The sequence below is a fragment of the Nomascus leucogenys genome, chromosome 12 (genome assembly GCF_006542625.1).
Source record: "Nomascus leucogenys isolate Asia chromosome 12, Asia_NLE_v1, whole genome shotgun sequence".
Taxonomy (NCBI): domain Eukaryota; kingdom Metazoa; phylum Chordata; class Mammalia; order Primates; family Hylobatidae; genus Nomascus; species Nomascus leucogenys.
This window is the reverse complement of record NC_044392.1, coordinates 39,944,800-39,962,976: the sequence shown is the minus strand read 5'-3', so window position 1 is coordinate 39,962,976 and position 18,177 is coordinate 39,944,800. Positions and strand designations below refer to the sequence as shown.

The window sequence follows — 18,177 nt, the reverse complement described above, 5'->3', positions numbered from 1 at the left end:
AAAAATAATAAAAATATATATAATAAAAATAAATAAATAAAATTATAATATTCCCTTATTCTCCTTTTGATATCTGCAGGTTTATTGGTAACTTGTATCTTCACTCTCTCTGTCAGTCTTGCTTGAGGTTTGTCAATTTTATCTTTTCAATGAAGATCAATTTTCTCTATTTCTTATTTATTTTCTCTGTTGTTTTTCTGTTGTCAATTTCACTTTTGTGTGCTTATCTTTATTCTTGCCTTCCTTCTGCTTGCTTGGGTTTATTTTGCTCTTCTTTTTTTAGATTCTTGAGGTGGGAGCTTAGATTATTGATTTGAGATTTTTCTCTATTCAATTAGTGCTATAAATTTCCATTCCAATACTCTTTTAATTGTGTCCCACAAATTTTTATAAATTATATATTTCATTTTTATTCTGTTTAGTGTATTTTATTTTATTTTCCTTGAGACTTCCTCTTTGACCCATGGATTATGTAGAAGTACAGTGTTTGGTTTCCAGGTACTGTGCTACCCAGCTGGGTTACTACGCTTTTCCCACGGTTTTTGCAATCTGCACATCAGGAGATTCCCTCGTGTGCCTACACCACCCCAGCCCTGGGTTTCAAGCACAAAACTGGGCAGCTGTTTGGGCAGACAGGGAGCTAGCTGCAGGAGTTTTTTTCGTACCCCAGTGGCGCCTGGAACCCCAGTGAGACAGAACCATTCACTCCTCTGGAAAGGGGGCTGAAGCCAGGGAGCCAAGTGGTCTCGCTCAGCAGGTCCCACTCCCACAGATCCCAGCAAGCTAAGAACCATTGGCTTGAAATTCTCGCTGCCAGCACAGCAGTCTGAAGTTGACCTGGGACAATTGAGCTTGGTCATGGTAGGGGCATCCGCCATTATGGAGACTTTAGTAGGCGATTTTTCCGACAGTGGTTAGAAGGCTGGGAGGTCTGGGCAGGGCGTGGCAAAGCAGCTGTGGCCAGACTGCTTCTCTAGATTCCTCCTCACTGGGCAGGGCATCTCTGAAGGAAAGGTAACAGCCTCAGTCAGGGGCTTACAGACAAAACCACCATCTCTCTGGACAGAGCACCTGAGGGAAGGGGCAGCTGTGGGCACAGCTTCAGCGGATTTAATTGTTCCTGCCTGCTGGCTCTGAAGAGAGCAGCTGATCCTGACTAGCAGGATTCTCCCAGCATAGCGCACCAGCTCTGCTAAGGGACAGACTACCTCCTCAAGTGGGTCCCTGACCCCCGAGTCTCCTGACTGGGAGAAACTTCCCAACAGGGGTCGACAGACACCTCATACAGGAGAACTCTGGCTGGCATGGGGCTGGTGACCCTCTGGGATGAAGCTTCCAGAGGAAGGAGCAGGCATCAATCTTTGCTATTCTGCAGTCTCCACTGGTGATACCCAGGTGAACAGGGTCTGGAGTGGACCTCCAGCAAACTGCAGAAGAGGGGCCTATTAGAAGAAAAACTAACAAACGGAAAGCAACAACATCAACATCAACACAGAGGAGCCCCACAAAAAAACCCCATCCAAAGGCCATCAGCCTCAAGAATCAAAGGTAGATAAATCCATGAAGATGAGGAAAAACCAACGCAAAAACACTGAAAACTCCAAAAACCAGAATGCCTGTTCTCCTCCAAATGATCACAACTCCTCTCTAGCAAGGGCACAAAACTGGACGGAGAATGAGATTGACGAATTGACAGAAGTAGGCTTCAGAAGGTGGGTAATAACAAACTCCTCTGAGCTAAAGGAGCATTTTCTAACGTAGTGCAGGGAAGCTAAGAACCTTGATAAAAGGTTACAGGAACTGCTAACTAGAATAACCAGTTTAGAGAGGAACATAAATGACCTGATGGAGCTGAAAAACACAACACGAGAACTTCGTGAAGCATACACAAGTATCAGTAGCCAAATTGATCAAGTGGAAGAAAGGATATCAGAGATTGAAGATCAACTTACTGAAATAAGGTGTGAAGAAAATATTTGAGAAAAAAGAATGAAAAGAAATGAACAAAGCCTCCAAGAAATATGGGACTATGTGAACAGACCAAAACCTATGATTGATTGGTGTACCTGAAACTGACAGGGTAAATGGAACCAAGTTGGAAAACATACTGTAGGATATTATTCCAGAGAATTTCCCCAACCTAGCAAGACAGGCCAACATTAAACTTCAGGACATACAGAGAACACCACTAAGGTACTCCTCAAGAAGAGTAACCCCAAGACACATAATCTTCAGATTCTCCAAGGTCAAAATGAAGGAAAAAATTTTAAGGGCAGCCAGAGAGAAAGGTCAGGTTACTTATAAAGGGAAGCCCCTCAGACTAACAGCGGATCTCTTCAGAAACCGTACAAGCTAGAAGACAGTGGGGGCCAACATTCAACATTGTTAAAGAAAAAAACTTTCAACCCAGAATTTCATATCCAGCCAAACTAAACTTCATAAATGAAGGAGAAATAAAATCCTTTCCAGACAAGCAAATGCAGAGGGATTTTTGCCACCACCAGGCCTGCCTTCCAACAGCTCCTGAAGGAAGCACTAAATATGGAAAGGAAAAGCTGGTACCAGCCACTGCAAAAACACACCAAAATATAAAGACCAATGACACGATGAAGAAACTGCATCAACAAATGTGCAAAATAACCAGCTAGCAGCATGATGACAGGATCAAATTCACACATAGCAATATTAGCCTTAAATGTAAATGGGCTAAATGCCCCAATTAAAAGACACAGGCTGGCAAATTGGATACAGAGTCAAGACCCATCATTGTGCTGTATTCGGGAGACCCATCTCACATGCAAAGACAAACATGGGCTCAAAATAAAGGGATGGAGGAATATTTACCAAGCAAATGGAAAGCAAAAAACAAAACAAAAACAAAAACAAACAAACAAAACTGGGGTTGCAATTCTAGTCTCTGATAAAACAGACTTTAAACCAACAAAGATCAAAAAAGACAAAGAAGGGCATTACATAAAGGTAAAGGGATCAATGCAACATGAAGAACTAACTATACTAAATATATATGCATCCAATACAGGAGCACCCAGATTCATAAAACAAGTTCTTAGAGACATACAAAGAGACGTAGACTCCCACACAATAATAGTGGGAGACTTTAACACCCCACTGTCAATATTAGACAGATCAATGAGACAGAAAATTAACAAGATATTCAGGACTTGAACTCAACTCTAGACCGAGTGGACCTAATAGACATCTACAGAACTCTCCACCCCAAATCAACTGAATATACATTCTTCTTAGCATCACGTAGTGCATATTCTAAAATTGAATACATAATTGGAAGTAAAACACTCCTCAGCAAATGCAAAATAACAGAAATCATAACAAACAGTCTCTCAGACCACAGTGCAATCAAATTAGAACTCAGGATTAAGAAACTCACTCAAAACTGCAAAACCACATGGAAATTGAACAACCTGCTCCTGAATGACTACTGAGTAAATAATGAAATTATGACAGAAGTAAAGAAGTTCTTTGAAACCAGTGAGAACAAAGAGACAGCATACCAGAATCTCTGGGACAAAGCTAAAGCAGTGTGTAGAGGGAAATTTATAACACTAAATGCCCACAACAGAAAGCTGGAAAGATCTAAAATCACCACCCTAACATCACAATTAAAAGAACTGGAGAAGCAAGAGCAAACAAATTCAAAAGCTAGCAGTAGACAAGAAATAACTAAGATCAGTGCATAACTGAAGGAGATAAGAGACGTGAAAAACCCTTCAAAAAATCAGTGAATCCAGGAGCTGGTTTTTTGAAAAGATTAACAAAATACATGGACCACTAGCTAGATTAATGAAGAAGAAAAGAGAGAAAAATCAAATAGACACGCAAAAAAATGGTAAAGGGAATATCACCACTGATCCCACAGAAATACAAACTACCATCAGAGAATACTACAAACACTTCTATGCAAATAAACTAGAAATTCTAGAAGAAATGATAAATTCCTGGACACATACACCCTCCCAAGACTAAACCAGGAAGAAGTTGAATCCCTGAATAGACCAATAACAAGTTCTGAAATTGAGGCAGTAGTTAATAACCTACCAACCAAAAAAAGCCCAGGACCAAACAGATTCACAGCTGAATTCTACCAGAGGTATAAAGAGGCCGGTACCATTCTTTCTGAAACTATTCCAAATAATAGATAAAAAGGGACTCCCCTCTAACTCATTTTATGAGGCCAGCATCATCCTGATACCAAAACCTGGCAGATACACTACTAAAAAAGAAAATGTCAGGCCAATATCCCTGATGGACACCAATGCGAAAATCCTCAATAAAATACTGACAAACCGAATCCAGCAGCACATCAAAAAGCTTATCCACCATGGTCAAGTCGGCTTCATCCCTGGGATGCAAGGCTGGTTCAACATATGCAAATCAATAAATGTAATCCATCACATAAACAGAAGCAATGACAAAAACCACATGATTATCTCAATAGATGCAGAGAAGGCCTTTGATAAAATTCAACATCCCTTCATGCTAAAAACTCTCAATAAACTAGGTATTGATGGAACATATCTCAAAATAATAAGAGCTATTTATGACAAACCCATAGCCAATATCACACTGAATGGGCAAAAGCTGGAAGCATTCCCTTTGAAAACCGACACAAGACAAGGATGCCCTCTCTCACCACTCCTGTTCAACACAGTATTGGAAGTTCTGGCCCAGGCAATCAGGCAAGAGAAAGAAATAAAGGGTATTCAAATAAGAAGAGAAGAAGTCAAATTGTCTCTGTTTGTAGACGACATGATTGTATATTTAGAAAACCCCATCGTCTCAGCCCCAAAACTCCTTAAGGTGATAAACAACTTCAGTAAAGTCTCAGGATATAAAATCAATGTGCAAAAATCACAAGCATTCCTATACACCACCAACAGACAGAGAGCCAAATCATGAGTGAACTCCCATTCACAATTGCTACAAAGAGAATAAAATACCGAGGAATACAACTTACAAGGGACATGAAGGACCTCTTCAAGGAGAACTACAAACCACTGCTCAAGGAAATAAGAGAGTATACAAACAAATGGAAAAACATTCCATGCTCATGGATAGGAAGAATCAATATCATGAAAATGGCCATACTGCCCAAAGTAATTTAGAGATTCAATGCTATTCCCATGAAACTACCATTGACTTTCTTTGCAGACTTAGAGAAAACTACTTTAAATTTCATGTGGAACCAAAAAAGGGCCCGTATAGCCAAGACAATCCTAAGCAAAAAGAACAAAGCTGGAGGCATCATACTACCTGACTTCAAACAAAACTACAAGGCTACAGTAACCAAAACAGCATGATACTGGTACCAAAACAGATATGTAGACCAATGGAACAGAACAGAGACCTCAGAAATAACACCACACATCTACAACCTTCTGATCTTTGACCTGACAAAAACAAGCAATGGGCAAAGGATTCCCTATTTAATAAATGGTGCTGGGGAAACTGGCTAGCCGTATGCAGAAAACAGAAACTGGACCCCTTCCTTACACCTCATACAAAAATTAACTCAAGATGGATTAAAGACTTAAATGTAAAAATCTAAAACCATAAAAACCCTAGAAGAAAACCTAGGCAATACCATTCAGGGTATAGGCATGGGCAAAGACTTCATGACTAAAGCACCAAAAGCAATGGCAACAGAAGCCAAAATTGACAAATGAAATCTAATCAAACTAAAGAGCTTCTGCACAACAAAAGAAACTATCACCAGAGTGAACAGGCAACCTACAGAATGGGAGAAAAGTTTTGCAAGCTACTCATCTGACAAAGGTCTAATATCCAGAATCTACAAGGAACGTAAACAAATTTACAAGAAAAAAACAAACAACTCCATCAAAAAGTGGGCAAAGGTTCTGAACAGACACTTCTAAAAAGAAGACATTTATAGGGCCAACAAACATATTTTAAAAAGCTCATCATCACTGGTCATTAGAGACATGCAAACCAAAACCACAATGTGATACCATCTCACACCAGTTAGAATGGTGATTATTAAAAAGTCAGGAAACAACAGATGCTGGCAAGGCTGTGGAGAAACAGGAGCGCTTTTACACTGTTGGTGGGGGTGTAAATTAGTTCAACCATTGTGGAAGAAGACAGTGTGGTGATTCCTCAGTGATCTAGAACCAGAAATACCATTTGACCCAGTAATCTCATTACTGGGTATATACCCAAGGGATTATAAATCATTCTACTATAAAGACACCTGCACACATATGTTTACTGCAGCACTATTTACAATAGCAAAGATTTGGAACCCACCCAAATGCCCATCAATGATAGACTGGATAAAGAAAATGTGGGACATATAAACCATGGGATACTATGCAGCCATAAAAAAGGATGAGTTCATGTCCTTTACAGGGACATGGATGAAGCTGGAAATCATCATTCTCAGCAAACTAACACAGGAACAGAAAACCAAACATCATGTGTTGTCATTCATAAGTGGGAGTTGAACAATTAGAACACATGGACACAGGGAGGGTAATATCACACACCAGGGCCTGTCAGTGGGTAGGGGTAAGGGAAGGAAGAGCATTAGAAAAAATACCTAATGTATGCAGGACTTAAAACCTAGATGATGGGTTGATAGGTGCAGTAAACCACCATGGCACTTGTATACCTATGTAACAAACCTGCACTTTCTGCACTTGTATCCCAGAACTTAAAGTAAAATAAAAATTAAAAAAAAAAGAAATTGAATTTATTATCAAAACTTTCCTGCCGAGAAAGCTTAAGGTCCAGATGGTTTTACTGCCAAATTCTAACAAACACTTAAGGAATAAATAATACCAATTCTATACCAAGTCTTCCAGAAAATTAGGGAGAAAAGACAGAAAAGATCTTTTCTCCCTTTTCTAGGGAGAAAAGATGCAACTCAGACATCCAGGCAAAGGCATGACAAGAAACCAAACCTAGGCTGGTCCAAGTGCAGTGGTGTTTACAACTAATTGATCATCACCATTTACAGATTTCTTTGTTCCTTCTCCACTCCCGCAGCTCCATTTTAATAGCCTTTAAATAAAAAGTATTTTAAAAAATGAAGAGGCCAAGCGCGGTGACTCACGCTTGTAATCCCAGCACTTTGGAAGGTCAAGGCGGGCCTATCACTTGAGGTCTAGAGTTAGAGACCTCGCCAACATGGTGAAACCCCATCTCTTCTAAAAATACAAAAATTAGCCGGGTGTGGTGGCAGGCACCTATAATCCCAGCTACTGGGGAGGCTGAGGCAGGAGAATCATTTGAACTTGGGAGACAGAGGTTGCAGTGAGCTGAGATGGCACCACTGCACTCCAGCGTGGGTGACAGAGCAAGACTCTGTGTCAAAAATAAATAGAATAGAATAAAAATAAGAAAAAAATAAGAAAAAAAGCCTAGAGACCAATATCTCTCATGAACATACATGCAAAAAGTTTTACCAAATTTTAGCAAACAAATTCAATATTATATAAAAGGATAATACATATTGACCAATACAAATTTGGACCAATTCAAAACCAATGAATGTAATTTACCATATTAACAGATTTAAAAAGAAAAAAAAACATCATTTCAATAGATGCATAAAAGCACTTGATAAAGTTCAATACCCATTCATGATAAAACAAACTAACAAACAAAAATACTCACAAAAACTCTCAGTAAACTAGGAATAGATGGAAACTTCCTTAACCTTATAGGGGACATATACAAAAATCTACATCTAACATCAGAAAGACTGCATGCTTTCTCCCTAAGATTGGAAACCAGGCAAAGAAGTCTGCTCTCACTGCTCTTATGAGCATAGCTCTGAAAGTTTTAGCCACTATAATAAGGCAATAAAAGAAAATTTAAAAACATGCAGATCAGAAAGGAAGAAGTAAAATTGCCCCTATTTACAGATGACATGATGGTCTATATAGAAAATCCCAAGTAATCTATTTTGAAAAACTCCTGTAACTAATGAGTTCAGCAAAGTTACAAAGTCAATATACAAAACTCAGTTCTATTTCTGTATACCAACAATGAACAATCAGAAATGCATTGTAAAAATACCATTTATAATAGCATCAAGAATATAAAATACTTAGGGGATACATTTGACAAAAGATGTACAAGACCTATATGCTGAAAACTGCTGAAAGAAATTAAGGAAGACTTAAATAAATGAAGAGAAATGTTGTTTTCATGGATCAGAAGATTTGATATTGTTATGGTGTGAATTTTTCCAAACCGATCTATAGAATCAATGTAATCCTATTCAAAGTCCCAGCAGGCTTAAAAAAATTGACATGCTGATTTTATTTATTTATTTATTTTTATTTTTTTGAGATGGAGTCTTGCTCTGTTGCCCAGGCTGGAGTGCAGTGGCATAATCTCAGCTCACTGCAACCTCCACCTCCTGGGTTCAAGCAATTCTCCTGCCTTAGCCTTCCAAGTAGCTGGGATTACAGGTGTGTGCCACCATATCTAGCTAATTTTTGTATTTTAGTAGAGACAGGATTTTACTGTGTTGGTTAGGCTGGTCTTGAACTCCTGACCTCAAGTGATCCACCCTCCTCAGCCTCCCAAAGTGCTGGGATTACAGGCATGAGCCACCGCGCCCGGCCATGACATGCTGATTTTAAAAGTTTATGGAAGTACAAAGGTATTTATATGAAAATTTAAAATTCATACGGAATCACTTTTTTTAAATTCTGAAAAAGAAAAACAAAGTTGAGGAAGAGCGTCCAGAAATAGGATCAAATATATATGATCAATTGATTTTTGATAAAGATGCTAAGGCAATTCAATGAGGGAAGTATAATCTTATTCAACAAATCGGTGCTGGAACAATTGGTAGCCATATGTAAAAATATTGACAGTGGGGTCCTGCAAGGATTGCTGCAGATGGTATAGGGGAGGGTCTCTATCCAGGTAAGATGCTATGGTAAGGGCAGTTAAGGAGAAAGGGTGACATAAGAAGAGAAGGATATTGTGATTTGTTTAGAAGCCCCTTAGCCTCTGCCTAACCCTGACGGTCTATGTTTTATGTAGTTTTAGGAGTGGCGATGCATCTAAACACATTTTATTTATTTAATTTGTATGGCCAGGCGTGGTGGCTTATGCCTGTAATCCAGCACTTTGGTAGGCCGAGGTGGGCAGATCACAAGGTCAGAAGATCAAGATCATCCTGGCTAACACGGTGAAAGCCCATCTCTACTAAAAATTCAAAAAATTAGCTGGGCGTGATGGCATGCACCTGTAGTCTCAGCTACTCGGGAGGCTGAGGCAGGAGAATGGCTTGAACCCTGGAGGCAGAGGTTGCAGTGAGCCGAGATCATGCTACTGCACTCCAGCCTGGGTGACAGAGAGAGACTCCATCTCAAAAAAAAAAAAGAAAAAGTTATTAGGGCTAGCTAGGCTTTTCTTCCTCTTCTGAGGCTTCACATCACATCAGCTGCAAGGCTTACTGCCTCACTGCCTTCCCCAGCACCCATTTTCAACCACCCCTGGACTCCCTGGGGCCACCTGCACAAAAGCATATGCCTCTCAGATAATGGAAATTTTATTCTAAATGCTTATTTTAGACTCAGAAAGATCCACTCTCTTATGCTCGTGTGGTTGATATGTCTGCTCTGACCTGTGGTTTTTGTACAGTTGAAGGGCCATACTGTCTCTCTCTCTGCCTTCAAGGAGGACCAAACTACCTTCCCCCATTTCTCTCTCTTTTTTTGTTTTTTTTTTGAGATGGAGTCTCGCTCTGTCACCCACGCTAGAGTGCAGTGGTGCAATCTCGGCTCACTGCAACTTCCGCCTCCTGGGTTCAAATGATACTCATGCCTCAGCCTCCGAAGTAACTGGGACTACAGCCATGCACCACCATGCCCAGCTAATTTTTTTTTTTTTTTTTTTTGGTAGAGATGGGGTTTCACCATACTGGCCAGGCTGGTCTTGAACTCCTGACCTCCAGTCCAGTGATCCGCCCACCCTGGCCTCCCAAAGTGCTGGGATTACAGAGGTATGAGCCACAGTGCCTGGCCTACCTTACCCCATTTCTGATGGCTCATTTCATCTCCAAATAACCTACTGGAGGCCTGGTGGGTGTTATGATGAGAGAAAGGGGAGGAATGTGGTCACTGTGGAAAGACACATAGGCCCTACCATTGAGGAGGCCTCAAACAAATAGCAAACATTCAGAGGCAGGGACAATGGTTCCCAGAAGGCCACCTGGAACCGAAGGGAGAGGCTGTAGCCTCTATATTGCTCCTATTCCTGAGTCTCCTCAGGTTTCTCAAGATATCAGATGCCTCCTGTCTCTAATTTCCTCAGGATCAGTGGCTTGAGCTTTGGCTATGAGCCTAAGCCCTGAGCTGACTGCTGGATCCTCTGGGAATAGATTTTCTTTTTCCTTTACTCTTTCCCAGTGGACTCTCCCTGCCTTGTACTCATATTTCCACTGAGACTGAGCAGCCTTAGTCATGCTCCAGAAACAGAGAGCTGACACGAGTCTAGAGAAATTTGCATGCAAATTTGTGTGGGCTTTGAATAGTCAGAGCCTACTAGAGACTAATCTGATATCTAACTTGGTGCCATGACTAATCTTCCTTCTCTGTCTTGCTACCTTCTAGTCACTAGAAACATATAAGCGTTGGAATGGGCAGGACATTTGAATTCTCATCATTGATTCCCCAGTGATTTTCTATTGGCCTTCGAACAACAGCCCACCTTCTGTCCCCAGTTGCATCACCAGTGAAAAGGGTGGTTGTTGCACTGACCGTTCCCAGAGTGTACATGAACACCAGCTGGCTATCAGACAATGACATGCTTTGAAAGGCCCCTGAGCTCTGTGAGGAAATTCTTGAACAGTTGAGAGTGCTACCATTTTGTCACAGCCCTGAGGACGCAGATGATGCTGAAAGCGTGTTGGCCAAATCTGAATGATGAAAGCCAATTACAAACTTGAAAATGAAAACAGACCCCAGATGCAAGGAGATGAGACAGTTAGATTTACTTCCTCTTTTCTAATCTGAGAGGTTTCATGTTGAAGAAAATCAGTGTTGGGGTTGCAGGAGACCTAAACACAGTCACCATGAAGCTGGGCTGTGTTCTCATGGCCTGGGCCCTCTACCTTTCCCTTGGTGTGCTCTGGGTGGCCCAGATGCTACTGGGTAAGTAAAATATTTGAATATTGGTGTGAGAATGGAGCTTTGCTTAACTCTGGAGAAAGGACCTGAAGGAAAGAAACATGGACTAATTCTGGCCCTCCAGAGAAGCAGTGTTCAGGTGGAATAAGAAGGGTAGGTATAAGAAAGTTTGGTGTGCAGGATTGAATGACTTTCTGAATATAAAAATCTTCCTTCCTGAAAGTCCCCTCTGATCATGATGTCCTCTCTAGCTCTAATCTCAACTCTTTTCTTTCACTTATGAGACAAGTTTTCTTAAAAGAATAGTCTGCACTTGCTATCTCCGCTTCCTCACTTCTCACAGACTCCTCAATGCTTGCAGCCTGGCTTCTGCCGGAATCGGTTTTGTCTAGGGCACAATGATCTCCATATTGACTGGGTTATGGCATGCTTTTCAGTTCATATCCCGCTGGACTTCTCTGCTACACTGGGCTCTGTTGATCACTTACTCCTTCTTGCATTCTCTACTACCCCGGCTTCCATGGCACCATTTTCTCCTCATACTACATGGACTTCTCTTGATCCCTTAATAGCTTTTCTTCTCTTCCCCTTAAACACTAGTGTTCTCTATAGTTATAGCCTTGCCTCTGTACTCCTCTTTCTTTACACAATCACTTTCATGAGCTTATGTGTCTATATAATTTTTGCCACTATAACTCTGTATTTAAGAGTCCCAAATCATATCCCCAACCCTAACCATGCTTTTGAGCTTCACATTCAAATACCAAGCTTCATACCAGACATATCTACCTACATATCTCAGAAGTGTCTCTGCACCATGTGACCAGAGCTGAACTTATCTGTCCTTTTGGCCCCTGCCTCATCTAATTCGTTTTCCACTTTCTGATCTCAGCTAATGACACCAGCATCTACCCTTACAAGGCCATAAACCTCAGAAACAACCCAGACTCTTCCTTCTTTTTCATTCTCTAAATCTGATCAATCATTAGGTTTGGCAAATTTTACCTTCTAAATTGTTCATAGAAGCAGTCCCTTGCCTGGATCATCACTAATGTCTTAGGGCAAGCCCTCATCCTCTATGACTTGGGCTATTCCAGTAAATTCCTAACTAATCTCCTTGTCCAAACCTTGTGTTCTTGAAATGAATTCTGTACCCTGCAGACAGAGTAATTTCTAAAACTCAAGTTTACCAGCCCAAATTCTTTATCATGACAGGAAAGGCCAAGCAGCCTCTACTTTTACCCTCTCAGCCTTGTAACCTATGCTCTAATAAATCTCAATCAGTTCGTATTTACATACTCACACACCAGACTCTTGCCTGTCTGTAAGGCTTTGCTTATACCACTATCTCCACCTGAAATAAGCTCTTTCCATGGCACCCTATTCTCCTGCTGCTTGCAAATGTGTAGGTATCCCTAAAGACTCAGCTTAAGTGGTATCTTTTCCAGGCAGCTTTTCTTGAATGCTTCTTTCTGCTCCAATGGCTGCTTGCGATACATTTTTCTTATTATAATATTTTCCTACTTATGCTGAAATAATATTTTCATCTACCTGTGTCTTCCACTAAATTGAGAGCTATTTGTGGGTAGGGACAATGTTTTTTTGTTTTTGTCTTGTGATAAGAACTGCAGACTTGGAATCAGATACTCCGGTTTCAAGCCCCTCTTCTATTTACCAGCTCTATGTCACTTTAGGAAATCACTTTTTCTATTTCTGGTTCAGTTTTCTTATTTGTAGAATGAAAATAATAATACCTACCACCTAAGGTTTATTGAGTGAGTTCCCGGTAACCCAACAAGATTTTATTTTACATTGTTTTTTGAGACAGGGTCTCGCTGTGCCACCCAGGCCGGAGTGCAGTGGTGCAATCACTGCTCACTGCAACCTTGACCACTTGGGCTTAAGCAATCATACTATCTCAGCCTCCCAAGTAGCTGGGACCCACAGGCAAGTGCCACCATGCCTGGCCAATTTTTTAAAAAATTATTTGTTGAGATAGGGTCTCTCTGTGTTCCCCAGGCTGGTCTCGAACTCCTGGGCTCAAGGGATCCTCCCACCTCAACTTCCCGAAGTGCTGTGATTATAAGCATGAGCCACCATGCCTGGACAAGATTTTATTTTTAAAAAGAAAAAATGGAGAGGAGGCAGAGCACAGTTGAGTGACAATGGAGGAACTGAAAAGAGGCAGCATTACAGTGAAGGGAGCTGAGAAAGGATGGAAAGAAAACACCTGGTACTGATGTGATGAGAATTAGGAAGCAGGGAGGGGCCTTGGTAAGGGACATGACAAAATCAAAGAAGAACGCTAGGCTATTGGGAGTGGAAGAGAATAAAGGCAAGTGGGGCACGAAATGACAGTTGGATGGAGTGAAGAAGTATGCACATGTGAATGGCCATGAGGCTGGAGGAGGGGGAGAATAGTTAGGGAGATAAGGAGCAGTCCCAGGGAAGGAAGAAATGTCACTTCCCTTGCCTGGGTCTACCATGAAAGTAAGAGATAGGTTGAGGAGATGTGGTGAGAAATGGATAACTCTAAATTTCAATCTGGAGCAAAGAATTGTTCCACAGGTACTAATATGGACTGGGAGGAGGGGGAAAAAGACAGAGAAAGCTCTGTGCCACTGCCAGGGAAAATTCAAGTGGCAGAGGACATTAAAGTAAAGATGGCTGAAAAGTGAAGACCTGCAAGGGGGAGGAAGAAAGGAGGAGAGACACTGCTGGGTACTGAAAGCTCTTTGATAGATAACATATTCAAGGCTGAGGAGCCAAGTGAAGTTTGGGAAAATTAGAATATGAAAGAAAGTCCCCGAGGAAGGTCTGAGGACTGAAGTAGACCATATTTGCACAGTGAAGTAAAAAGAACACTGATTCTGGACTCAGACACACCTGCCTTTCGCGCTCCATTGCTTAGTCTCTTTTTAAGCTTTGGGTATGTTAATTTGGTTTTCTAAGTGTGTTTCTTTAAGATTATAAAATGAGGATAAAGTCACATACCTGGAAAGTTTGTGAGGATGAAGTAAGATACGGCACACAAGTGCTAACAGGGTCTGGCACTCAATGAACATTAGAATCTGATGTCTCCCTTTCATTCCTGTCCTGTGCCTCCCTGCTTCGAGTTACCATTGTCTTTGCTCCTGGTTTCCCGTACCAGCAGCTGGATGTGATGCCGGTGAGTTTCACCATTCTTTCATTCTCTCCCCTCCCTCTTCTCCAAACCACAGTGCATTTGCTGAGAGCACCTGGACACCAGTGAATCAAGGTCAAAACTATCCCCCTGACACACTCACAGGGGTCTTTCTGAAAAAAAGGTTTTGGTGTCTAACTAGTCTCATTCTAAAAAGGATGATTAACCTGGGAGATGGAGGAACCCTGTCCTCTTTCTCCAAGTTGCAGCATCATTTTCTGGTTCTCCCTGGGCCATGCCCTCTTCAGCTGCCAGTTTTGAGACGCTGCAGTGTGAGGGACCTGTCTGCATCGAGGAGAGCAGCTGCCACATGGAGGATGACTTGACTGATGCAAGGGAAGCTGGCTTCCAGGTCAAGGGCTACACTTTCAGTGAACCCTTCCACCTGATTGTGTCCTATGGTGAGGTCCTGGGAAGGCCTGAGCAGTGCCCCAAACCCCTTCTTTCAGCCTCAGAGCCCACCCAGGAAAGTGTCCCTAGGAAACTGGCCGTGGGATGAGGTACTTCCTTCCCAGTCTTCAGCCCACAGCAACCAGGGTGCTCTAAGTCATAGGCCCTAGGGAAGTTGTCCCATACTCCCAACCAGGGGTGAGAGTTTACCTGGACCCTCAGAGAAAGTTTAGGGGAGTAGGCATCCCTGGGGATAGCTCCCAAGGGAGGCCCTGGGTGACACTCAGCTCTTTCTCTGGACCATAGACTGGCTGATCCTCCAAGGTCCAGCCAAGCCAGTTTTTGAAGGGGACCTGCTGGTTCTGCGCTGCAAGGCCTGGCAAGACTGGCCACTGACTCAGGTGACCTTCTACCGAGATGGCTCAGCTCTGGGTCCCCCCGGGCCTAACAGGGAATTCTCCATCGCCATGGTACAAGAGGCAGACAGCGGGCACTACCACTGCAGTGGCATCTTCCAGAGCCCTGGTCCTGGGAGCCCAGAAACAGCATCTGTCGTGGCTATCACAGTCCAAGGTGAGAGCTAGAAGCAGCATCGTCATGGCAGGGGAGGGTAAGGAGAGACAGGGAGCCCAAATTGTCTTTCTTTAGCCTGGAGGTGGCAAGATCATCAAAAGATTATGGAGCAGGTTGCTGGCAAATGCCCAAGTTGGGCTTCAAAAGGGACAAGACTTCAGCCTTTTGAAGTCATCCAGCCCCACTCAGAGTCCAGCGTAGTTTCTACCACCCAGATCTATGCTTCCCAGTGCTCACTGATTGGGTGTCTGGACAACTATCAGATTTGCCCATCTGTGGATCTTTCCTAGTCCTGTCTACTTGCAGAAAGAACTTGACAGATTCAAATGGAATCTAAGAGAGCCCATTCCTGCTGGAAACAGGGGAAAGGAAGTATGACTCCCCAAGGCTCTTCACCGGCATGCGTCTACCTGTATATAAGATGCCTGAGCTCTTCTTTCTTGCCTGTCTTTTTCCCAGAACTGTTTCCAGCGCCAATTCTCAGAGCTGTACCCTCAGCTGAACCCCAAGCAGGAGGCCCCATGACCCTGAGCTGTCAGACAAAGTTGCCCCTGCAGAGGTCAGCTGCCCGCCTCCTCTTCTCCTTCTACAAGGATGGAAGGATAGTGCAAAGAGGGGGGCTCTCTTCAGAATTCCAGATCCCCACAGCTTCAGAAGATCATTCCGGGTCATACTGGTGTGAGGCAGCCACTGAGGACAACCAAGTTTGGAAACAGAGCCCCCAGCTAGAGATCAGAGTGCAGGGTGAGTTCGCATCAGAGTGCAGGTTGTCTGTTTGGCATGCGTGTGAATGAAAAGGGGGGATAGGGTGAATTGGCCTGTGATCTGGGGTTCAGTGTGAGCAAATTAAGAAGGGAACCAGAGGAGGCAGGAACAATGGGCCAGAATCCCTGATGATGAGAGACAGCACAAATAGAGAACTTCTCCCTCCGACTGTGGTGCACATCTCACCAGACCAAGAGCTGAGGCAGCTCCACGCCTGCTGCCCCACAAGCCTTAGCATCCCCCCATGCTCTCTGGGCATTTATGGGAATTTAATATCTGGAATGAAGATGGGATAGTCTGAAGTCTATGTTCAATTCTGGGAGCCACTGTTAAGAGGCTGCACTTGACCTGAAACACTACCAGAAGAGGTGTCCAGGGTGATAAGGGGGCTTGAAGTCATGTCATATGAAAAATAATGGAAGGGGCTGGAGATGCTATCCCGAAGAGGAGGTGACTCAGAGGCCAGCAGAGGTGTCCTCAAAAAGCTGAAGGCTGGCATTAGCACAAGGAATTGGACTAATGTCTTATATAATAAAGAGGCTGACCTAGAACCAGTTACCACATTCATGCTTCAGGGAATTAGATTCAGCCTTGATAGAGAAAGAACTGGCTAATAGTTATAGCTGTCCAGTGGTGAAGCCTCACTGCTGAAGAATTTCAAACAGAAGTGGCCAAGCTTCAGATTAAAATTTGGACCAGGAGGGACACTAGAGTCCTCAAGTCCCTGCTGCCATTGGGCCCCACAGCCACTTTCAGAGAACAAGAAAGATTGGCCAGGGATGGGAGGGAAGGGCCAGAGTCAGACTTCACTCTTGTATGTGCCTCCTGCCCCATAATCCAGGTGCCCCCAGCTCTGCTGCACCTCCCACCTTGAATCCAGCTCCTCAGAAATCAGCTGCTCCAGGAACTGCTCCTGAGGAGGCCCCTGGGCCTCTGCCTCCACCGCCAACCCCGTCTTCTGAGGATCCAGGCTTTTCTTCTCCTCTGGGGATGCCAGATCCTCATCTGTATCACCAGATGGGCCTTCTTCTCAAACACATGCAGGATGTGAGAGTTCTCCTCGGTCACCTGCTCTTGGAGTTGAGGGAATTATCTGGCCACCAGAAGCCTGGGACCACAAAGGCTACTGCTGAATAGAAGTAAACAGTTCATCCATGATCTCGCTTAACCACCCCAAGAAATCCGATTCTTTCTGTTTTCTCTTCCTGCCCTGCACATATGCATAAGTACTTTTACGAGTTGTCCCAGTGTTTTGTTAGAATAGTGTAGATAGGTGAGTGTAAATAAATTTATATAAAGTGAGAATTGGAGTTTAGCTATAATTGTGTATTCTCTCTTAACACAACAGAATTCTGCTCTCTAGATCAGGAATTTCTATCTGTTATATCAGACCAGAATTTTGTGATTTAAAGAGAACTAATGGAAGTGGATTCAATACAGCAGTCTCAGCTGAGGGCAATTTTGCCCCCCAGAGGACATTGGGCAATGTTGGGAGACATTTTGGTCATTATACTTCGGGGGGTTGGGGGTGGTGGGATGTGTGTGCTACTGGCATCTAGTAAATAGAAGCCAGGGATGCTGCTAAACATCCTATAATGCATAGGGCAGTACCCCACAACAAAAAATAATCTGGCCCAAAATGTCAGTTGTACTGAGTTTGAGAAACCCCAGCCTAATGAAACCCTAGATGTTGGGCTCTGGAATGGGACTTTGCCCCTTCTAATTATTATCTCTTTCCAGCCTCATTCAGCTATTCTTACTGACATACCAGTCTTTAGCTGGTGCTATTGTCTGTTCTTTAGTTCTAGTTTGTATCCCCTCAAAGGCCATTATGTTGAAATCCTAATCCCCAAGGTGATGGCATTAAGAAGTAGGCCTTTGGGAAGTGATTAGATCAGGAGTGCACAGCCCTCATGATAAGGATTAGTGCCCTTATTTAAAAAGGCCCCAGAGAGCTAACTCACCCTTCCACCATATGAGGACATGGCAAGAAGATGACGTATATGAGAACCAAAAAACAGCTCTCACCGAACACCGACTCTGTTGTTGCCTTGATTTTGAACTTCCAGCCTCCAGAACTATGAGAAATAAAATTCTGTTGTTTGTAAGCTA

General features: G+C 42.9%; 1 protein-coding gene across 9 annotated transcripts; it reads left to right on the top strand.

Annotated features, from left to right (window-relative positions):
* The first annotated feature begins 10,807 nt into the window (after nucleotides 1-10,807).
* FCRLA (Fc receptor like A) lies at nucleotides 10,808-18,177 on the top strand. 9 transcript variants are annotated; one of them, XM_030824057.1, is made up of 6 exons: nucleotides 11,069-11,177; nucleotides 14,308-14,322; nucleotides 14,586-14,738; nucleotides 15,034-15,300; nucleotides 15,760-16,044; nucleotides 16,907-18,177. In XM_030824057.1, exons 1-6 carry the CDS (start codon nucleotides 11,099-11,101, stop codon nucleotides 17,200-17,202), a joined length of 1,095 nt encoding a protein of 364 aa, XP_030679917.1. In that variant the 5' UTR covers nucleotides 11,069-11,098; the 3' UTR covers nucleotides 17,203-18,177. The 9 variants fall into 9 exon arrangements, with proteins under 9 accessions (XP_003258815.1, XP_003258817.2, XP_030679917.1 ...); XM_003258768.2 differs by having other exon boundaries at nucleotides 14,305-14,322; XM_003258767.2 differs by lacking the exon at nucleotides 14,308-14,322 and having other exon boundaries at nucleotides 10,808-11,177; nucleotides 16,907-18,173.